This window comes from Malaclemys terrapin, chromosome 11, assembly GCF_027887155.1.
Source record: "Malaclemys terrapin pileata isolate rMalTer1 chromosome 11, rMalTer1.hap1, whole genome shotgun sequence".
Lineage (NCBI taxonomy): Eukaryota > Metazoa > Chordata > Testudines > Emydidae > Malaclemys > Malaclemys terrapin.
The window spans coordinates 7,733,323-7,754,023 of NC_071515.1; the positions used below are offsets into that span (position 1 = coordinate 7,733,323).

At 46.5% G+C, this 20,701-nt stretch overlaps 1 protein-coding gene across 4 annotated transcripts in view; it reads left to right on the forward strand.

The window, feature by feature from the left end:
- The window catches only part of SH3BP4 (SH3 domain binding protein 4), a 184,112-nt gene that overhangs the window by 140,214 nt on the left and 23,197 nt on the right, over nt 1–20,701 (forward strand). For 3 of the 4 annotated variants that reach the window (XM_054044144.1, XM_054044146.1, XM_054044145.1), the window contains exons 4-5: nt 1,032–1,220; nt 4,795–7,970. The exons of the other annotated variant lie outside the window; for it this stretch is intronic. In XM_054044144.1, the coding sequence (XP_053900119.1) occupies nt 1,032–1,220; nt 4,795–5,019 (414 nt within the window). In that variant the 3' untranslated portion in view covers nt 5,020–7,970. Of the gene's footprint in view, nt 1–1,031; nt 1,221–4,794; nt 7,971–20,701 lie in introns of those variants that run through there. 4 annotated transcript variants of the gene reach the window in all.

The window sequence follows — 20,701 nt, forward strand, 5'->3', positions numbered from 1 at the left end:
TAAGAGTTTAGAAACTAATGAACTGAACGTTGGAGTGTGCAGAATGAAAGTCATGTAACGTGAGCCAGAGTCCTCAGCAGAATGACTGCTTCCTTCACACCACCTAAATCTCTGACCTGCCCAGGCAGCTGAAATTTAGAAATTAATGGAGATATCCCATCTCCTAGAACTGGAAGGGACCTTGAAAGGTCATCGAGTCCAGCCCCCTGCCTTCACTAGCAGGACCAAGTACTGATTTTGCCCCAGATCCCAAGTGGCCCCCTCAGGGATTGAACTCACAACCCTGGGTTTAGCAGGCCAATGCTCAAACCACTGAGCTGTTCCTCCCCCCAGGTAGCACTGGCATCAGATCTAGGCCTCGCCTTCTCGGGGTTGGCAGATGTTCTGGTTATTAACAAGTACCTGGGTTCATTTATTCTTTGCATCCTCTTTTTCTCTGTATTGAAAGCCATGTTTGTTCTTCTCTAACCTATTTTGACCATATTGAGTTAATTATCTTTATTACATGCTGCTTTTTTTTCTCAGTTCTTAAACTGCATCATGGAGCTAATTATTTAGTGCGTTTGCCTAGAAGATCTGGCTAGATCCTACCTCTAACATCAAGGCAGAGTGCTTTATCCACTTAATGAGATAATTCTTCCTGCAGGTCCAGTGACCGTATTTCACCACCTGTCGTATGGGGGAGGGGAGTTAATGATTGATTAAAGAGATTTCCCTGTGCACACAGACGAGGTTGTTTAACCAGCCATGAAGCCAGAAAGGGGAACGCAAGACTTGCCTTGCTGCTGGGTTTCAGATTGAGTTGGATTTTGGTAGGAAGGGCCTTGGCTTCCTTCTCTCACAGGCTTTATCACTTCCGTGTTTGAGAGCAAGGAATGAAGTGCTGCTGTCATTGTAGTAATGAGTTGTCACTGTTCTCAGTTGTTGCTGGGCCAGAGTGGCAGGAGAACACTGTTGGTGGCTGCTAGAAGATGAAATCCTGGGACTGTACCTGACCTTTGCTTGGTTTGGTTTGCTCTGTCTTCTCTCAGGCCTTACTGAAATTAGACTGCCAGGGGCTGGTCGTGAGGCTCATTCAGGACTTTGTGCTCCTGACCACAGCCGTGGAAGTGGCTCAGCGCTGGAGGGAGCTGGCAGAGAAGCTAGCCAAGGTCTCCAAACAACAGATGGACGCCTACGAAGCCCCCCACCGAGACAGGAATGGAGCGGTAGACAGTGAGGTGAGACTAGATTTGACAATCCCTTAAAGCATGACACATTGTGCAATGGTCTGGAAGCAAACACTTGAGGGCTGATTTTGGCTGCCTTTTGGGTTTTTTGGCTGAGGTGTCAGCAAATAAGAGCGCTTCTTTGGCGATGGCAAGCCAGAGCAAGGTTCCTTCCCACTGGGAGATGTGAGTGCCTGAAAGTGGCCCCTAGAGGAGAAGCTCCATTGATCTTTGAGTCTGAGAAGCTGCCTGCAGGGGGAGTGAGTGTTTCATCATTTTCACAATTGTCCAATTTTCCCTTTCTGAAAGGGGGATAAATCAGTGTGTTCCTGCTGATGGCTCGTGATTGACACACTTCCCCCCCCCGCACACACACCTACCTCTATGGGAGTGGAGCAATGAGCCTGCCAGTGTAGGCTCGGTACTCACATCTCATGGGGTGGTTTTGGTTTGGGGTGGGCTGGACGCTGGTCAGTTTCAATCATCTCTCTGCTGTTCCTTTAAAAATAAGTTGCACCTCTCAATGACTGACTGAAATCCTAGGGCCCTTTCGGTTTGAATAACTGTTTGTCCCACCCTCTGATACTGCCCCCGGCTTGAGTTGAGGTTTTTCCCCAAACCAGTGGCTCTTGTGGGGTTCATTGTTCATGTTCTGTTAGGGGAAATAGGGACCAGTGCTCTGGACTGAGATCTGACCACTGCAGGGCTCCAGCAATCGTTCTCTTCCCCCATGGGTCCAGCTTTGCACAGCGTAGCTGGGCGTGCTACAGGGTTGTGGCAGCAGGGTCGCCTTGCTATGAAGCATCAGGAGCTGATGAGCAGACAGCCCGAATCTGGACCTGATTCAGCAAAGCGCATGCTTGAGCCTCACTGAAGTTGATGGCATTTAAACTAGGGCTGTCGATTAGTCACAGTTAACTCACGCGATTAACTCAAAAAAATTGATTGCCATTTTAATCGCATTGTTAAACAATAGAATACAAAGTATACAGTGCTCACTTTATATTATTATTATTACAAATATTTGCACTGTAAAAATGATAAACAAAAGAAATAGTATTTTCCAGTTCATCTCATACATAGTGCAATCTCTTTGTCGTGAAAGTGCAAATTACAAATGTAGATTTTTGTTGTTGTTACATAACTGCACTCAAAACAATGCAAAACTTTACAGCCTACAAGTCCACTCAGTCCTACTACTTGTTCAGCCAGTCGCTCAGACAAACAAGTTTGTTTACATTTACGGGACATAATGCTGCCTGCTTCTTATTTACAATGGCACTTTTGTAGCTAGCATTGCAAGGTATTTATGTGCCAGATATGCTAAACATTCATACGTCCCTTCATGCTTTGGCCACCATTCCAGAGGACATGCTTCCATGTTAATGATGTTCATTAAAAAAATGTGTTAATTAAATTTGTGACTGAACTCCTTGGGGGAGAATTGTATGTTCCCTGCTCTGTTTTACTCGCATTCTGCCATATATTTCCTGTTATGGCAGTCTCAGATGATGACTCTGCACATCTTCATTTTAAGAACACTTTCACTGCAGATTTCACAAAAGGCAAAGAAGGTACCAATGTGAGATTTCTAAAGATAGCTACAGTGCTTGACCCAAGGTTTAAGAATCAGAAGTGCCTTCCAAAATCTGAGAGGGACGAGGTGTGGAGCATGCTTTCACAAGTCTTAAAAGAGCAGCACTCCAGCGCTGAAACTACAGAACACGAACCAGATGATGAAAGAGAACATGCGTCAGTCTGCACTGTTTGGATCATTATCTAGCAGAACCCCTTATTAGCATGGATGCATGCCCTCTAGAATGGTGGTTGAAGTATTGAAGGGACATATGAATCTTTAGCGAATCTGGCATGTAAATATCTTATGATGCCGGCTACAACAGTGCCATGCGAACACCTGTTCTCACTTTCTGGTGACATTGTAAACAAGAAGTGGGCAGCATTATCTCCTCGAAATGTAAACAAACTTGTTTGTCTGAGTGACTTACTGAACAAGAAGTAGGACTGAGTGGACATTTTTAGACTGTAAAGTTTTACATTGTTTTATTTTTGAATGCAGTTATTTTATGTACATAATTCTACATTTGTAAGTTCAACTTTCATGATAAAGAGATTGTATTGCAGTACGTGTATGAGGTGAATTCTTTTGTTTTAATAGCACAAATATTTGTAATAAAAAATAAATATAAAGTGAGCACTGTACACTTTGTGTTCTGTTGTAATTGAAATCAATATATTTGAAAATGTAGAAAACATCCAAAAATATTTAAATAAATGGTATTCTAATATTAAGTGTGATTAATCACGTCAACTGCTTGACAGCCCTAATTTAAACACTTGCTCAAAGCTGAACGTGTGCAAGTCCCTTGCTGAATATGTAGGGCCCTATCAAATTCACGGCTATGAAAAACGCGTCACAGACCGTGAAATCTGGTCTTTTGCGTGTTTTTTTTTTACCCTATGCTATACAGATTTCACGGGGGAGACCAGCGTTTCTCAAATTGGGAGTTCTGACCCAAAAGGGAGTTGCAAAGGGTCACAAGGTTATGGGGGGGGGAGGGAGGGGAAAGAGCGGTATTGCCACCCTTCTGCGCTGCTGCCTTCTGACCTAGGTGGCCAGAGAGTGGCGGCTGCTGACTGAGGGCCCAGCTCTGTAGCAGCAGAAGTAAGGGTGGCAAGACCATACCATGCCATCCTTACTTCTATGTTGCTGCTGGCAGTGGCTCTGCCTTCAGAGCTGGGCTCCCAGCCTGCACCCACTGCTCTCCAGCTGTCCAGCTCTGAAGGCAGCACCACACCACCAGCAGTGCAGAAGTAAGGGTAGCAGTTCCACAACCCCCCCACACACACACACACTAACCTTGCGACCTCTCCCACCCCACAACTCATTTTAGGGTCAGGACCCCTACAATTACAACCTGGTGAAATTTCAGATTTAAATAGCTGAAATCATGAAATTTACAATTTTTAAAATCCTATCACTGTGAAATTGACCAAAATGGACCACGAATTTGGTAAGGCCCTACGAATAGGGATGGACGCAAGCACTTTGCTGAAGTGGGGCCTGAATGGGCAGATATCGCTCCAGTGTTGTGTGTTCTCCAAAGCATTCAGTTGGACCAGAGCCTGTTCTGGTGTTAGAGTAGCAGCCGTGTTAGTCTGTATCTGCAAAAAGAACAGGAGTACTTGTGGCACCTTAGAGACTAACAAATTTATTAGAGCATAAACTTTCGTGGGCTACAGCCCACTTCTTCGGATGCACATAGAATGGAACATATATTGAGGAGATAGAGATAGATATGTTCCATTCTATATGCATCCGAAGAAGTGGGCTGTAGTCCACGAAAGTTTATGCTCTAATAAATTTGTTAGTCTCTAAGGTGCCACAAGTACTCCTGTTCTTTTTGTTCTGGTATTGCCATTCCTGTGCCCTGAAGCAGCCACAGAAATTCCCAGCAAACGACTACGTTTCTGTAGCAGAGCAGTATCTAGTCTACCTAACAAGAACAGATCTCTCAATTCTGTTTGTGTTTGTTTTCTCTTTTTGCCTCTCCGGCATGGAACACAGGCCATGTGGAAACCAGCCTATGACTTTCTGCTAACCTGGAGCAATCAGATTGGAGATAGCTACCGAGATGTCATCCAGGAGCTGCACATAGGGCTGGATAAGATGAAGAACCCCATCACCAAGCGCTGGAAACATCTAACAGGAACCCTGATCTTAGTTAATTCCTTGGACATACTCCGTGCAGCCGCCTTTAGCCCTCCAGACCATGAAGATTTTGCTATCTGATGGCGAGGACAAAAAACAGGCAGGAGCTGACAAAAGGCCAAAGTTTGAACGTTTGCTCTGGGACTGGAATTGCACAGTGAAGCAGGACTTCTTTTGAGTGTTCTCCCTCATGTAGAAAGAGTCCAGAAGAGCTGGGTTTTCTCTGCTGAGGGGTTGATACCAGTTACACAACTTTCTATTTGTAAAGTTTAACAGTGGGTGGGGGAGACCCCAACACGTTTTTTTTTAAGACATTTGCAAATAAATCTCTAATTTTTTAATGAGCAGCAAAAGTTGAAACCACTTCAATGGGAGAGTTGTTGCATTTTTATGTTGTGTAGGAACTTTTTTAAATAACTTCTGAAATTGACCATGAATCATGTAAATATGTATTTAAAACAAAGCACAGTGTGAATCTCTCCTTTCCATTCCCTCAGACCCCCCCCCCCCCCACCCCTTACAAGGTTTTCTATAGTGTGAGACTCTGGAATCACTGTTTTGTATTCACCATTGCAGTAACTCTGACCCTCTGAGAAAATGTTACAAAGAAAAGCAGTTGTACTTTTTTCCCAGTAGCTCTCCATGATCTGTTTTTTTTTATATATATATACTTTTTCTAATGTCTAGATCTGGAAATACACAATACCTAGTTTTCAGATGTACCACTTAAGTTCTTAACTTGAAGAGTCAGTGCTGCCTTTAGCACTCAGGCATCCCTCCTGCCTGCTGCTACAATGAGCATTCTGGAAGGAGCTGAAAAGATTTCTGGTTCAGTGGTGTTCCCTCCCCTTCTTCTTCTGCCTTTTGCTTTTTTAGGGACATTAACTACAAAGGTGCCAGTCTCATTGAAGGTAACTTTTCTCTCTACTGACTGCTCTGTACTGCAATAAGAGCATCTTGGTGATCTCTGCTGGGGACCTGCATGCTCCAGAAGCGGTCAGGAGAGAAGAGCTGTATTAGACATCATTTAAAAAAATGTCTTTACTAAGTTGGGATCTGATCCAAAGCTCATTGGAGTCTGTGGGAGTTATTTAGGTTAGGTGCCATTTCAGTCAGCCCCTTAAAGTTTAGGGTCTGATCCAAAGCCCATTCAGGTTGGTGGTGAGCCTGCCAGTGACTTCCCTGAGCTTTGGATCAGGCCCCTCAAGGCTACTGAGCTCCAGTCTGTCATGTAAATAATCCGCGCTCAGAGAAATGGTTCCACTGAGCTGAAATCTTACCCCTTCTGGGGTTCCTTCACGTGCGACATCGACTACCTTTTTTAACAGCCTTTTGAATGATCCTCTCTCCCTCCCCCTTTGAAATATTTCACACAGGGGAAAACATATTTTTGCACAGAACGAAGATGTTTATTTTGAGTGTGAAATCACGTAACACAATAACAATGCCCCGTGCAATGGAAAACTGATGAAAACGTTCCCTATTAAAGCTGTTTCTGCTGGGTTGATCACTGAGATTGGAAGTCTATTTTTATTCCTTGAGCTTTATATCGACGAGCAAGAGGTTAGTGTGACCTTGCTAGAAGCATCGTGGTCTTGTATCGACTGATCCATGATCACAGGTTGTGAGGAGATAATGGCACAATTCTTTTTTTTTCTCCATTGTCAAGTTCGTACCAGGCATAGGAGGCAACAGCTGGCGTCAGTCATCCATCCGTCCAGTGGGTTTGCTCTGAACCGTTTGGCTGGCTTGCATCACAGGACCATCTCATCCAGTGTCTAAAATAAAAACTGCTTGATGCAGTCTGCCTGCACCCTGCGACAGGCAGACCTTAGAAGTACTCTTGTGACTTGTGTATCTGGGCAGGCACTGCCAGAATCTCCTGAGAGTAGAGCGACAAGTGAGACACACATGGCTTCTGGGAACTCCGCTCCTCCAAAGAACGGAGACACAGTGTAATGGAGATTGTGCCTCTAATTTCCCCTCCAAATGTCACCCTGAAAGAATTTCCCTTAGAAACAAGTCTCCCACTAATGAAGAATAGCACCTTAATATCATGGATATTCTCCTCAGGGGCTTTAAGGTATTTCTTATGCAACTTATTATAGCACGGAGTTAAAACCTGGCAGACAGTAATGCTCACAGACTGGGTCCTTTTTTATTTAAAGGAACAGACCACCTTAAATATTGGGGTTTTTTCATGCACCAACCTGAACCCTACGTGGAAATGCTAGAATACCTTATGTAATGGAAGCCGAAGTTCAGCGAATTCCAAAAGCAGAGAGCAGACCTGCCTAAAGGGTTCACTCTGCCAAATGATGCCATGTGCATCAGCAGAGGGCTTGTAAGTATCTGTTCAAAGCACAGACTTGTTGCTTTCTTCAGCAAGCTGTTGGCTTTAGCTGTTTAAAAGGCCCTGATCCTGCCAGTGGATCTGCAGAGGCCTGGGCAGAACTTGCTGAATCGCTTCAACGGGAGCTTTGCACAGGTTCTCTAGTTGGAGAATTAGGGTCTAACCTACTGCCGATGAAGACAGTGGGGAGGCAGGGTGGCTGTATTGCTCTTACAGCAGTGTTTAATCTATCAGACAGATGCTTTAGCATCCAGGGATTCTTACAAGATGGGAAATTACTGGCTAGTTTTGTTTTCCCAGATTTTCTGACTACCTCAGGTCCTGTACGCCCAGCTGGACGTTTCAACAGAAGCCGAAACCCACCATTCTGTCCCCTCCCTGAGAATCATTTTAGCCCAAACAACTGCAATGGTTCGGAATGAGTCAGCGTAATCACTACGTGATTTTTTTCTCCCTCTTCCTTTAATTTAAAAATCCACCTCCTTTCACACGTTAAAATCCACGTGCCGTTCAAATGCCTTTCACCCACCACTATCAGGCCCTGCTGTGGAGCCTTGGTCTGGATGTTGCATTACTTTGGTATGTACAGCAATTGCTTATTGTACTTAACAGCTAATGTTTTTTAAAAATCTTCGGGGGGGGAAGAAATATTACAATTAAAGTCGTTATTTGAACACTCCTGAGAGGTCTTGATATGTTCTGTTTCCTGGGAGGTTGCCTCAGTCATAGGACTGTATTGGAAACTTCTCTCTAGGTTTCCATTGGATGATCTCTTCCTCCAGCAACTGGTTGACCCATCAGCCCCGCTCCGATCCCTGGCGTACCTTACAGAAACAAAATCAATATCAAGGAATTTGTCCTTGAAGCTTTGTGCCTTCATCAAGTTCTCAGCCAAGTTCTACTTCCCTCCTCAAAAGCAACTCATCAAAGATAGAGCGAGGTTGCAACTTCACAGTCAAATATCTGCATAGGTTTAATTTTTTTCCAAGCTGTAAAATCATTTGCATTCCCCCCTCCCCAGGGTGGTATTTGCATTTAAATACTAGACAAGCCTAAAATATTTTACTTTAAAAAATGAAAGGCAGTTTGGCTGAGAAATGATATATGCTACAATATTTTGTGGCAGACATTTTTATTACTCAACTGCTTCTCTTGCATTTTTCTGGCTGGAGAAAATGATCAGGTAATTCATCACTGGTTGGAAGGTTCCTAAAAAGCCCCTGAGTAAGAGGAATGTGTGTGTAAAAATTCAAACAAGGATAGAGCAATTCCCCAAGATTCACCTTCTTTAGTGTTACTGGTCCAGTAGCATTGGGTGTGACATCAACGGTAAAACAGCTTCTGGTTTTTTACCTGAACAGTCAAACACCCCCTGTTTCCCAACTGTGTTGTAAGATGGTTAACAACAATATAAGCAAGCTTATGAGCTAAACGTGGCCAAATTTGGGCCTGGTGCAAACATTTGCAGCACCTTTTGGAGGTATGAATTGAGCTTGCACCATGTTCTGAAACTGGCCTGTGTGTTGGATTCAGCCTGCTGACCTAGACCACATGTGAGTGCACTGGGTCTGGTGATTTCATTTTACTCCTGGTTTATGCACCCGGGAAAGCCCACCTCACCCTTTGGCACAACTCTGCATGATTGGCAGTTGTCCCTTAAGATAGGGTTACCATATTTTGTGCCTCCAAAAGGAGGACACTCCACGGGGCCCCGGCCCCGCCCCAGCCCCACCCACGCCCCAACTCCGCCCCTTCCCCAAAGTCTCCGCCCCCTCCCCTGCTTCCCGTGAACATTTGATTCGCGGGAAGCCTGAAGCAGGTAAGGGGGGTGTGGGGGGAGGAGGCGCGGCCCAATCTGCCCCCCCCGGCATCTCCAGCCTGGGTCGGCTCGGGCCCTGGGGTGCCGGCCCTGGGCCCAACCGAGCACCCCCGGCCCGCCCAGCACCGCCGGTCCCCGAGCCCCCGGCCCCGCTCCCTCAGCCTGGCCCCCGAACCCCCGGCCTGGCACTGCTCCGCCGGCCCGGCCCCCGAGCACCAGCACCGCCGGCCCCGCATGTCCCAATTTTCCCGGACATGTCTGGCTTTTTGGGATTTCCCCCCGGATGGGGATTTGGAGCCCAAAAAGCCGGACATGTCCGGGAAAATCCGGACGTATGGTAACCCTACTTAAGAGTCTCAGCACTGGGCCTAGGCCGCGGCGATATTCAGGAATGCTTTGTGTAGCGCCAGCCTGTTAGACCTACTTCAAGACAGTGTTGCCCAGTCTTGTGACTTTCAGTGTGACCCGAGTGATATTTGATGTTCTTAAAGCCCCAGCTCCTGGAGTCAGAAGATCATCTGAGAATCTCAGTTTAACTCTATTGAAATGAAAATGTCTAGCACTGAGCATTTCAGCTTCTCAGCACAAGGGGGAAATCTTGAAAATGTGACCACTACCAGCGCAAAAGCCAGCTGGCAAATTAAAAGAGCCCACAACTTTTTGCCAATCTCACAATTTTTAAGCCAATCATATGATTTTTTGGGGAGGCAGGGGGTGTACTGGATTCATGAGCTGGAATAGCTGGTATTGGCTTGTGGGTGTTGGCAAGGTAGAGGCAGGTATATTAATCCATCCCCTTCATCAGCATTACATTAATTCCCCAAATCCAAATGCTGCAAATGGAAGGTTTGCAAAGCCGCAGCTCAGGGAAATGTTTGTAAGAAGATCCTGGGTGTTGTGCCCAGCGCTGTTTGGCTGACCCTTCCTTGGCCTTGGCTTTCAGAGGGAATGTGTCTTTGGAGAGCGAGCGGGACCTCAGCAAAACTGAATAGCCCTGGACCACAGGAAAACTCACCCAGGCCATTCAAAAGAGCCGTGGGCTCAGAGTCTGCACAATGCACTAGTACGTTATAAAGCCCAGATTTTCAGTGGTAATCGTGTTCGTACATCTGTCCCACGATCACGGATAGCTGAGGGGAGGAGGGGTGTGCATTGGGTATATTCACTGTGGCTTGGAAGTCTGGCCCTACAGCATTGGATGACTTAACATGTTGCTTCTTTGGCAGCCCCGCTCCCTGTGAAGGTCACTCGGGAGGTTTTACTGATTTTTCCCCCTGCAGAGCCCAGGCGGCTCAGGGAGAGAGTCTGATCCTCTGTGTGTCTCACCAGCTGTTCGCTAAGCTCCACTCCCTCCCTCCGGTGGAGCACCGCAATGCCCGGGGCTTGCACAGATGCAATAGGCATAATCATTATTCCTCCTATTTTAGGAGGCTCTCTCCTAAGTGAATGTGTCTCAGCACAGGAGAGCATTGTGACAATAGGCATTATCATTATTACTGGGGAGTAGAATGACCATATGTCCCATTTTGGCCAGGACAGTCCCTTTTTTAGTCTGTGTCCCAGCCGTCCCAACTTTTTTGACAAAACTGAGCATTTGTCCCATTTGCTCTTTCCAACTGATGTGGGGTGGGACCCCTAGTGGGGCCCAGAGGGATGGGGGGCATGGTGAGTGGCAACACTAGCCCTGCGCTGGAGGAAGAGCAGCTTGGGCAAGCCAGCCCGCCCGGTGCGGGCAGGTGGCAAGGGGGCTCGGACTACCAGCCCTGCTGGCAGGATGAAAGGGGACCGCGGGGAAAGGAGGGGGCTCGTTGGCAGCAGGGTGGCTCGGAGGACCAGTCCCCCATGTGGTGAGGGGGGCTCAGGCCAGCCCCATGTGCCAGTTACGAGGGGGACCTCAGGCTGGCCCTGGGTGGGTTGGAGGCTGGAGGGCTCGGGTAGTCTGGGGGCTGAGGCTGGCCCAGGGGGAGGGGGACTTCAACCCAGTCCTGCATGGATAGGAGATAGGGAGGGCTTGGGCCAGCCCCGTGCAGGGCGGGGAGGAGCTCAGGCCAGCCCAGGGGTATCCCGTTTTCCCTTTGGGAAAATATGATCACCCTACCGGGGAGGTAAGAGGGAAAGCGGCTAACTAGAGGTTATAGGAGGTCAGATTACATGACAGTGGTCCCTTCTGGCCTTGGAATCTAGGAATAAACAAGAACCTGAGAAAATTGGTACCATGCCCCGCCCCCAAAATACAAAGTCCTCACCCCAGAATCATCTCTTCTGTTCTGGCTGTTTTGCACCAACAACCGGCCAGCTGAGAATTCCCCTGGGGCAGGAGAGCCTTGAGTTGGCATGAAGTGATGCAGCTGGCTCCTGCACTGAGTGCCCTCCCACACCGTGGCATTGGGGCGTGCTGGGGGGAGGCAGTGGCTCGCTACACCCCTTCCTAATGGGAGTCCAGTCCCTGCATAACCAGCCCTGTGTCTGCCCTAACTTGTGCCAGTGAGTGGAAGCTGGCACAGATGCACTGTGGGAATCAGGGAGGCTCTCTCTTAAGTGGCTGTGTCTTGGCACAGGAGAGCATTGTGACATGTTGGATATCAAAGCCAGCCCCATGCTTCAGTCATCTTGCTTATATCGTTGGGCTTTTCCTTCTGTTGTGCCACCATCTGTGCACTCCTTGTGACTGTCTCACCCTTTATTGTTCCACCTCTCCTGAAATTCCTCTCATTATAGAGGAGGCTTGGAAACATTAATGTGGGTTCCTGTTCTGTAGCCTTACATAAAGTTCTCTGTTCCATTTGAGCTGCTTTCCGTTATGAGTTTCTCTGATTGTCTCTTATCGCTTAACTTAAAAGGAATTATTTGCTATTTTTTCCTACCTCTGGACCAATCGTAGGAGCTACACGCTACGGTTAAGGTCATCTTGGAAATGGAGTCTCACAATTTTCTCCTATGCTTAAGCCATCAAAATCAAGTGATCATCTTGCATCATTATTTTTCAGCATCTTTTCTAAATGACTAAAGAATCCATGTTGGGCCGGGGGGGGAGAGAGAGAATTGGTCCCCATTAGGTTATCAGTGTCCCTAGAAAAGCCTACATCTCTGAAAATCTTGCCTTGTCCTCCACAGCTCCTGGCCTCTGAAAGTCCAGATTGCCATGAACATTTTAAATGAAACTCTGGAATTACGGGCGAGGATCAGAGATCCCTTTGTGGGCTTCCACCCTGTCAGTAGCTATTGCCATTTGATCTGCAGGTTATCTCATTCTGCTTGTATAACATCAACAGACCCCGGTTGTCAGCGGGCGAGAATGAACCTGGGGCCTCTGGAGCTTAGTGCATGAGACTCTACCACATAAGCTAAAAGCCAACTGGCTCTTAGCTAAGGCTGTAGAGCAGACAAAATGAGTCTCTCTCTTAAGTGGTCTCGGTGCCACTAGATGGGACAGAACACTACAACCAGAAGGTGTGTGGGTTACACTTGCTCCGGTCCCCTTGATTCAGCTGGCTTTTGTTGTTCGCTGTTTGTGATTGAAATGCTCACTAGCCCAGTTAGCGAGATGGAATAGCTAATCTTGCCTTCCCTGTTTGTGGTGAAAGCTGTCCTTGCGAAGAAGCAGCAGCGTGTCAATCAGGATAACCCCGTTGACTTCGGGGGGCTGCTTTACAGCCGCTGGGGTCTGGCCCAGCAGGAAGCACTTGCTCCGGGGGCACAGGAGAACCGGCTGTCGCAGGTGTCTTGAAAGAACTTATTTCTCCCCTTTGATTATAGTAATGCTGGAGAGTAAGTGTGAAGAGGACGTGAGCAAATTAGAAGACAGCAAAGGTTAGTTTGCTGAGTGGTGTTTTAATACAAATGTTTGTTTTAACCCGCACTCCCGTCCTGGTTGAGCGGAAAGGCCCAGCGGCTGCAGCTCCAGGCTGAAGCAGCCTTTGGTCCCACGTGAGTCGTGTCAGTAACGTACTGGAGCTCAGACTGGAAGAGGGCGAGGGGGGTGGAGAATGTTTGGCTGGTGATAACATAAGCATTTTCCCCAACCAGCTGGCTTGGCCCTACTTCCAGTTTGCGGTTGGTTCTTGGCTCCGGGGGGGAGCTATAAATAAGTCCAAGCATTGTTCCACAAGGAAGTGGATGGGATTCGCAAACCTGTGTGTGGAGAGGCTTCAGCTGAACTAATCTTGTGCTTAGATAAAGACAATGGAGGTCAAGACTGGTCTTGTGGATTGAGTACAAGTCTTAGTTCAGCTCAGAGAGGTAATGGGGGGTCTAGGCATTGCGCTTGGAATATCTGCTTGTCCCTGGAACCCCCGGTGAATCAGCCGTTCATCCATCCAGCATAAATACATGGCAGACTATGTAGCAGCATCTGGGGAGAGGAGGGGAGGGGAGTGGATTTCACATCCTGGTCCTGCCGACTCTTGAGAAATATTAAAGATCTCCAGGAATCAACTTTTTTGGCTTTTGTATCCTAGTGAGGGGAAGGGAAATGTTTGGCTTTGTGCTGCAATCTGCTTGGATGCCCCCCGTTCTGCCCAGAGGTGGCTGCATTTCACTGGTGCTGCACTTCAGTCTCCCTCAGGCTGAAAAGCAATCCATGAACGTAAGGCACTGTTCAAGCGGCTTCTCTCGTGCTACGTTTTTATCCCTCCCTCATCGCCGGGGTCTCTTCGCCACTCCACATTGCTGCTCACTGTAGATGAGAAGTTGCATGAAAACATGAAGCCGAAGAATGCAGTGAATTGCTGTTGGGCCCAATAAAAGAGAACATCCAATTCCTGAGCCATAATGATCCATTTGTCAGGCCTAGATGACCTCCTGATGGGTCTCTTCCAACCCTAATTTTCCATGATTCTATGAACTCACTTTTCTGCATTAAAGGTGCTGTTTGGCCTAACCACCACAAGGGGCGCTGTCTCCTAGCCGGGAGGACAGCTGATTACCCTGAGTGCTGGTGCTGTCTTCTGGAGCTGAAGACCAGTGGGAGTGGATCCCTCCAGCTCTCCTGGGGGATGGAGGAGGAGGAATAGAGGATTTGTGAGAGGAGGGAGTGGTAAGAGCACAGTCCATATTATGCACTCACATGCTATCATGACTGCACAGAATGCCCCTTGCAAAGCTCTAATTGTTTTTCGTTCCTGAATGCAACAAGGCACAGATGGCCAATAATAAATAGACCATCCAGCTCCCTGCTTCTTAAACAATCCTGGCATGTCTGGGCCAGGGGCTCCCTTTTTTTCCCCCCTCATGGGCTCAAATGACCTAAATCAACATAATCGGCCCTGATCCTTCGTAAGATGTGGGTTTTGCTACTGAAAAGTAACAGAGCCTGTCCTCCTCTTTTGCACTGTGGCTCCCACTGCAGATTAGTGGCTACCTCCCAGCCACATCTCTGATCATCAGATTGCTCGCTTTGATAACAGGCTTTCCATAGAGTTCTTTAGGGATGGCATTTTTGCAATGTCTGCCGCCTTGCCGCCTGTGTAATTTGACTACAAAAATCGTTGCTTTCTGAGCTGTAAATGACCACCTGTTTTTATTAGAAATGTTGCTTGAGTCACAGAAAACCAAACGCCGGATAAAGTTGCAAAACACGAGGGACAAATGAGCCACAAGTGGTGAACAATACAATAATTACAAGCATTATTCTATAACCATAATAGAGTGTTAAGTGTTTAATGTTATTCATGAAATCAATGGAGGAAAGGACAAAAAATATTACCTGCTTGCATATTAGAATCAGCATGTCTAATGAAAGGAAGGCAAAGAGCGTGATATGGGGAAACATTTTCCCAGTGTTTCATATGAGTAAGATTTTCCATAAGGCTATTCACACTTTGCCAAAACAAGGCGTTTGGTTGAATTCAGCAGCAGTAAGTGACAGGTTTCAGAGTAGCAGCCGTGTTAGTCTGTATCCGCAAAAAGAACAGGAGTACTTGTGGCACCGTGGGCTGTAGTCCATGAAAGCTTATGCTCTAATAAATTTGTTAGTCTCGAAGGTGCCACAAGTACTCCTGTTCTTTTAGCAGTAAGTGAATTATCTGTTTTGAGTCTCCAACAAGTCCTTTTTTTTTTTTTTTTTTACTCTGCTTTCCCTTATCTAATCTCAGATGTATTTCTAAAGCATCCATGGCAAGGAACCAAGACACTCTCACTTTGACCTCCTCCCCCCCAAGAGTAAGGAAAACTGACCCTTTATGACAAAAGCTGGATATAGTGCAAGAGTAGCTCTGGAGTGTAATTAACTGTGGGTTTGTGCCCCACTTTGGATTCCCCCCTGCTGAACATTAATTAAAGCTTTCAGCAATTGCTTTGTGAAGTCATGTCTGGTACAGACTAAGTCACCCGGACACATTCTGGTCCCCAGCTGAGAGAAATAAATGAACCATAGAAGGTTGCTTAGCAACGGATGCTGCTTGCTTTACCAGTGCCTGTCACTGGGCTTTCCTTAGTTCAGCTCCTCAGCTTAGCGTCTGAGCGCTGAAGGGACTAGGTTGGATTCAGAGCCCTTGTTTTTGCCAAGGTCATTTCAGTGGCAAAAATGTTATGTAAAATAGCCATCAGTTTCATGGGTCAGTAGTTATTTACCCCCGCTGATTTTGTCTGATAGTTAAAAGTGTGTTTTATACTGGTATCTATAAGGGGGCATTTTCTTGCCCGTTTCCACTCCTTAGTCTGTGTTTTATCTAGTTAAGAGAAGTCTGGAGGTTGAGTTCAGACCAAGCATGTTGCAGACTGGCCAGGTGAGAGTTTCAGGCCTCGCTCTGCTAAGGCCCCTCAGCCCTGACCTCCAGCCATACCATCGCTTTCACGAACACGAGCACTGCTTGTGCCTATTTTGCCACATCGAGGGAGTGATGCATTACCCACGGCCACTAGGACAAACCTACTGCACTTTATTTTCACTGGTGGTTTAAAGAAAGATTTTAATCTGGACTTCCGGAGTTGAAAGGCTACTGTGCTCTCCATTTACTTACTCAACCCCTTCATTTCTGGTACAGATTGACCTAGGCAATAAACTGGGGGGACGGGGCTTTGCCAGATCCCCTGGATGCGACACAGAGGGGTTGGCTGGCAGGATGTTCTCTGTGAGGATTCCGGAGCTCTGGAATGCCACCTTGTCCCTGATCCAACAGCCCAGAGAGTTAGTGCAATTGAGGTGCTGGCTGATGGGTGGTGGGATAGGATTTGAACAGGACCTGCCGCCTGGCAGAAGGTGGGAGCTGACCAAAAATTGTGTACCTGGTTCTGGAATTTTAAACCATCAGATCCTGGGTATGCGGCCTTATTATTCTGAGTGGAAAGACAGGCAATAAAATAACACTTGTTACTGCCAATAAATGAAGGGACAAATGTCTCAGCACCCTTTGCTGGTTTCTTTCTTGGAGATCTGCCTTTGGCATGCTGTTCTGGATTGTGCGCAGTGATGAGAGTGATGGAGATATTCCTAGTGAGGTTAGGAGAAGGGGAGGAAAGGGGTTGTAGTTTGCTTTTATTTGTAAAGCATGCTTTCTGTTCCTTCCACAAAACAAACACTAGTGCTGCTAAGTGGCACCACGCTGTCACTAACCCCTAGCTTATATATCACGCTCCTCACCTAGAGATCTCCGAGCATTTACACAGCAGGTCAGTTTCACTATTCCCATTTCACAGGTGCACAGAGAGGTGAAGTGACTTACCCACAGTCACCCGGCAAGCCAGTGGCAAAACCCAGATCTCCTGAGTCCCAGTCCAGTGCTCTAGGCACAACAGCCTGAGTTTGCTTTTAGCTGAACAAACCACAGCAGTGCCCACCTCCTTCCCACGCTGCCCTGCCAGCACACCTTAGACCTGCCCTACAGAGGTGACCTCTACAGGTAAGAAGTTTCCATATCAAGTCAGCTCTTGGTCTCTCTGAGGTGTGTGTGTGTGACAGAGAGAGATGAGGCTATATGGGAAGCTACTACAGTAACTCCTCATTTAAAGTTGTCCTGGTTAACGTTGTTTCGTTGTTACGTCACTGATCTAGTAGAAAACATGCTCGTTTAAAGTTGTGCAATGCTCCCTTCTAACGTTGTTTGGCAGCCGCCTGCTTTGTCCACTGCTTGCAGGAAGAGCAGCCCATTGCAGCTAGCTGGGTGGGGGCTTGGAACCAGGATGGACTGGCAGCCCCTCTATCAGCTCCCCCATCAGCTCCCCGCTCCCCTAAGTTCCCTGTGCGGCAGCCGCCCAGCAGGCTATCAATTGCTGGGCAGTTCAGCTGTCCCTCCCCCCACTGCCATGTGCTGCTCCTGCCCTCTGCCTTGGAGCTGCTCCCGGGAGCCTCCTGCTTGCTGTGTGGGGGGAGCAGTGGGCGCGCTAATGTCGGTGTCCCCCTCCCCCCTGCTCCTGCACCCCACTTACCCCATTTTCATAGAGCGGGGGAGGGGGGACACGACAAGCCTCAGGACGGAGGGAGCTTCCTGGCAGCAGCTTCTGTCTCAACTTGCTGATCTCAATGGTCTCAAGTTGCAGTGGGGGAGGTCCAGGTTGGATATCAGGAAAAACTATTTCACTAGGAGGGTGGTGAAACACTGGAATGCGTTACCTAGGGAGGTGGTGGAATCTTCTTCCTTGGAGGTTTTTAAGGCCCGGCTTGACAAAGCCCTGGCTGGGATGATTTAGCTGGGAATTGGTCCTGCTTTGAGCAGGGGGTTGGACTAGATGACCTCTTGAGGTCCCTTCCAACTCTGATATTCTATGATTCTATGATCTAATTAAAAAGGCAATATACTTACAGTGGGGTCAGCCTACTTAAAGGGGCAATGCGCATCTCTCTCTCTCACACAGGGTATGTGTCTCTGGCTCTGTCTCCAAGCTGTCTCCCCTCCCTCCATTCATGCTGCCTTGTAGAGTGTGAGGCTACATTAACAACAATGGGTTAACCCTTGAGGGCTCAGTTGATTGCTAGTTCATCATTTAGCTGTAAGGCATTCCCTGGGAAATAGCCCACCCTCTGACTTCACCACCAGAACCAAGCTTCACAACCAACATTGCTGTGTACAGTATTAAATTGTTTGTTTAAAATTTATACTGTGAGTGAGTGTGTGTGTGTGCGTGTGCGCGCGCGTGCGTATGTCTTTTGTCTGGTGAAAAAAATTTCCCTGGAACCTAACCCCCCCCCCATTTACATTAATTCTTATGGAGAAATTGGATTCGCTTAACATCATTTCGCTTAAAGTCGCCTTTCTCTGGAACATAACTACAACATTAAGTGAGAAGTTACTGTACACTAAAAATGATTGGGGTTGGCAGAATTTTTTATTTTATTTTAATTTTGACAGCTAATAGCAATGTTTATTTTTAAGTATTTCCCCCAGTTTTCATTGGTTTAAATGTTTACAGCTGTGGGAAATTGAGGAGTAAGACAATTGGGGGTCAGACAGTAATTGTTTAATGATATGAGATGTTGAGATTCAAAACGTTAAAGCTTTATAACTGTTAAATCACACATAGTCAGCATCACATGTCAAAATCTACACAGTGAATAGCCCTAAATCAAACCCTAATAACACTGGTCTACAATTTTTGAGAAGTCGCCTGCTTCAGAGATAAAATGAGCTATTTATTATGTATTTTGATGTGCTGAATTCAAATATGACAATTAAAACAACTGATTGGCTACTGTTTCTAAGATATTTAAGTTTTTACATTTTAGGTCTATGTATATTGTGTAGATAGTAGAGTTTTAATCATAAATTGTAAACCTAGGTCTTTTCATGTGTTTATGGTTGCTTTACGTGATAATATTTCACCTGTCCTGTTTATGTAACACTTTAAAAATCAGCAAAAGGGTTATATAAATAAAATTTATTATGAAACAAAAGGCAAAAAACTATTATGTACATAGTTTAGTCCTATTCAGTGTCTACTCAGCGCTTCTTGGCTTGTCTCTTGTATTCATTAAATGGAGCATCTCTTGTCACTGTCCAGCAATAGTCTGCAAGCATTGATGGGCTCCATTTGCCCTGATAGCGTTTCTCCATTGTTGCAATGTCCTGGTGAAATCGCTCGCCGTGCTCGTCACTCACTGCTCTGCAGTTCGGAGGAAAAAAATCTAGATGAGAGTGCAAAAAATGTATCTTTAGTGACATGTTTCAACCAAGGCTTTTGTATGCCTTGAAGGTTTTCCACCAACAACCTGTAGTTGTCTGCCTTGTTGTTTCCGAGAAAATTTATTGCCACTAACTGGAAGACTTTCCATGCCGTCTTTTCCTTGCCACGCAGTACATGGTCAAATGCATCATCTCGAAGAAGTTCACGAATCTGAGGACCAACAAAGACACCTTCCTTTATCTTAGCTTCACTTAACCTTGGAAATTTTCCATGGAGGTACTTGAAAGCTGCTTGTGTTTTGTCAATGGCCTTGACAAAGTTCTTCATCAGACCCAGCTTGATGTGTAAGGGTGGTAACAAAATCTTCCTTGATTCAACAAGTGATGGATGCTGAACACTTTTCTTCCCAGGCTCCAATGACTGTCGGAGTGGCCAATCTTTCTTGATGTAGTGAGAATCTCTTGCATGACTATCCCATTCGCAGAGAAAACAGCAGTACTTTGTGTATCCAGTCTGCAGACCAAGCAAGAGAGCAACAACCTTCAAATCGCCACAAAGCTGCCACTGATGTTGGTCATAGTTTATGCACCTCAAAAGTTGTTTCATGTTGTCATAGGTTTCCTTCATATGGACTGCATGACCAACTGGAATTGATGGCAAAACATTGCCATTATGCAGTAAAACAGCTTTAAAACTCGTCTTCGATGAATCAATGAACAGTCTGCACTCATGTGGATCGTGAACGATGTTGAGGGCTGCCATCACACCATCGATGTTCTTGCAGGCTACAAGATCACCTTCCATGAAGAAGAATGGGACAAGATCCTTTTGATGGTCACGGAACATGGAAACTCCTAACATCACCTGCCAGGAGATTCCACTGCTGTAGTCTGGAGCCCAACAGCTCTGCCTTACTCTTGGGTAGTTCCAAATCCCTGACAAGGTCATTCAGTTCACCTTGTGTTATGAGGTGTGGTTCAGAGGAGGAGGATGGGAGAAAATGTGGGTCCTGTGACATTGATAGTTCAGGACCAGAAGTTTCATCCTCTTCCTCTTCCTCGTCTGACTCAAGTGAGAATGATTCTGGTGCATCAGGAACCGGCAGTCCTTCTCCATGGGATACTGGGCATATAGCTGATAGAATGTTTGGATAATGCACAGTCCACTTTTTCTTCTTTGACACACCTTTCCCAACTGGAGGCACCATGCAGAAGTAACAATTGCTGGTATGATCTGTTGGCTCTCTCCAAATCATTGGCACTGCAAAAGGTATAGATTTCCTTTTCCTGTTCAACCACTGGCGAAGATTTGTTGCACAAGTGTTGCAGCATATGTGTGGGGCCCACCTCTTGTCCTGATCTCCAATTTTGCAGCCGAAATAAAGGTGATAGGTTTTCTTAACCATAGTGGTTATACTGGGCTTTTGTGATGCAAAAGTCACTTAACTTCTGCTATGTTTGTGGTGATCTGCACTGTTCACACAAGTACAAGGCATCTGTGCTCACTTTGGCTAAACAGAAATGTGTCCCTTTGCA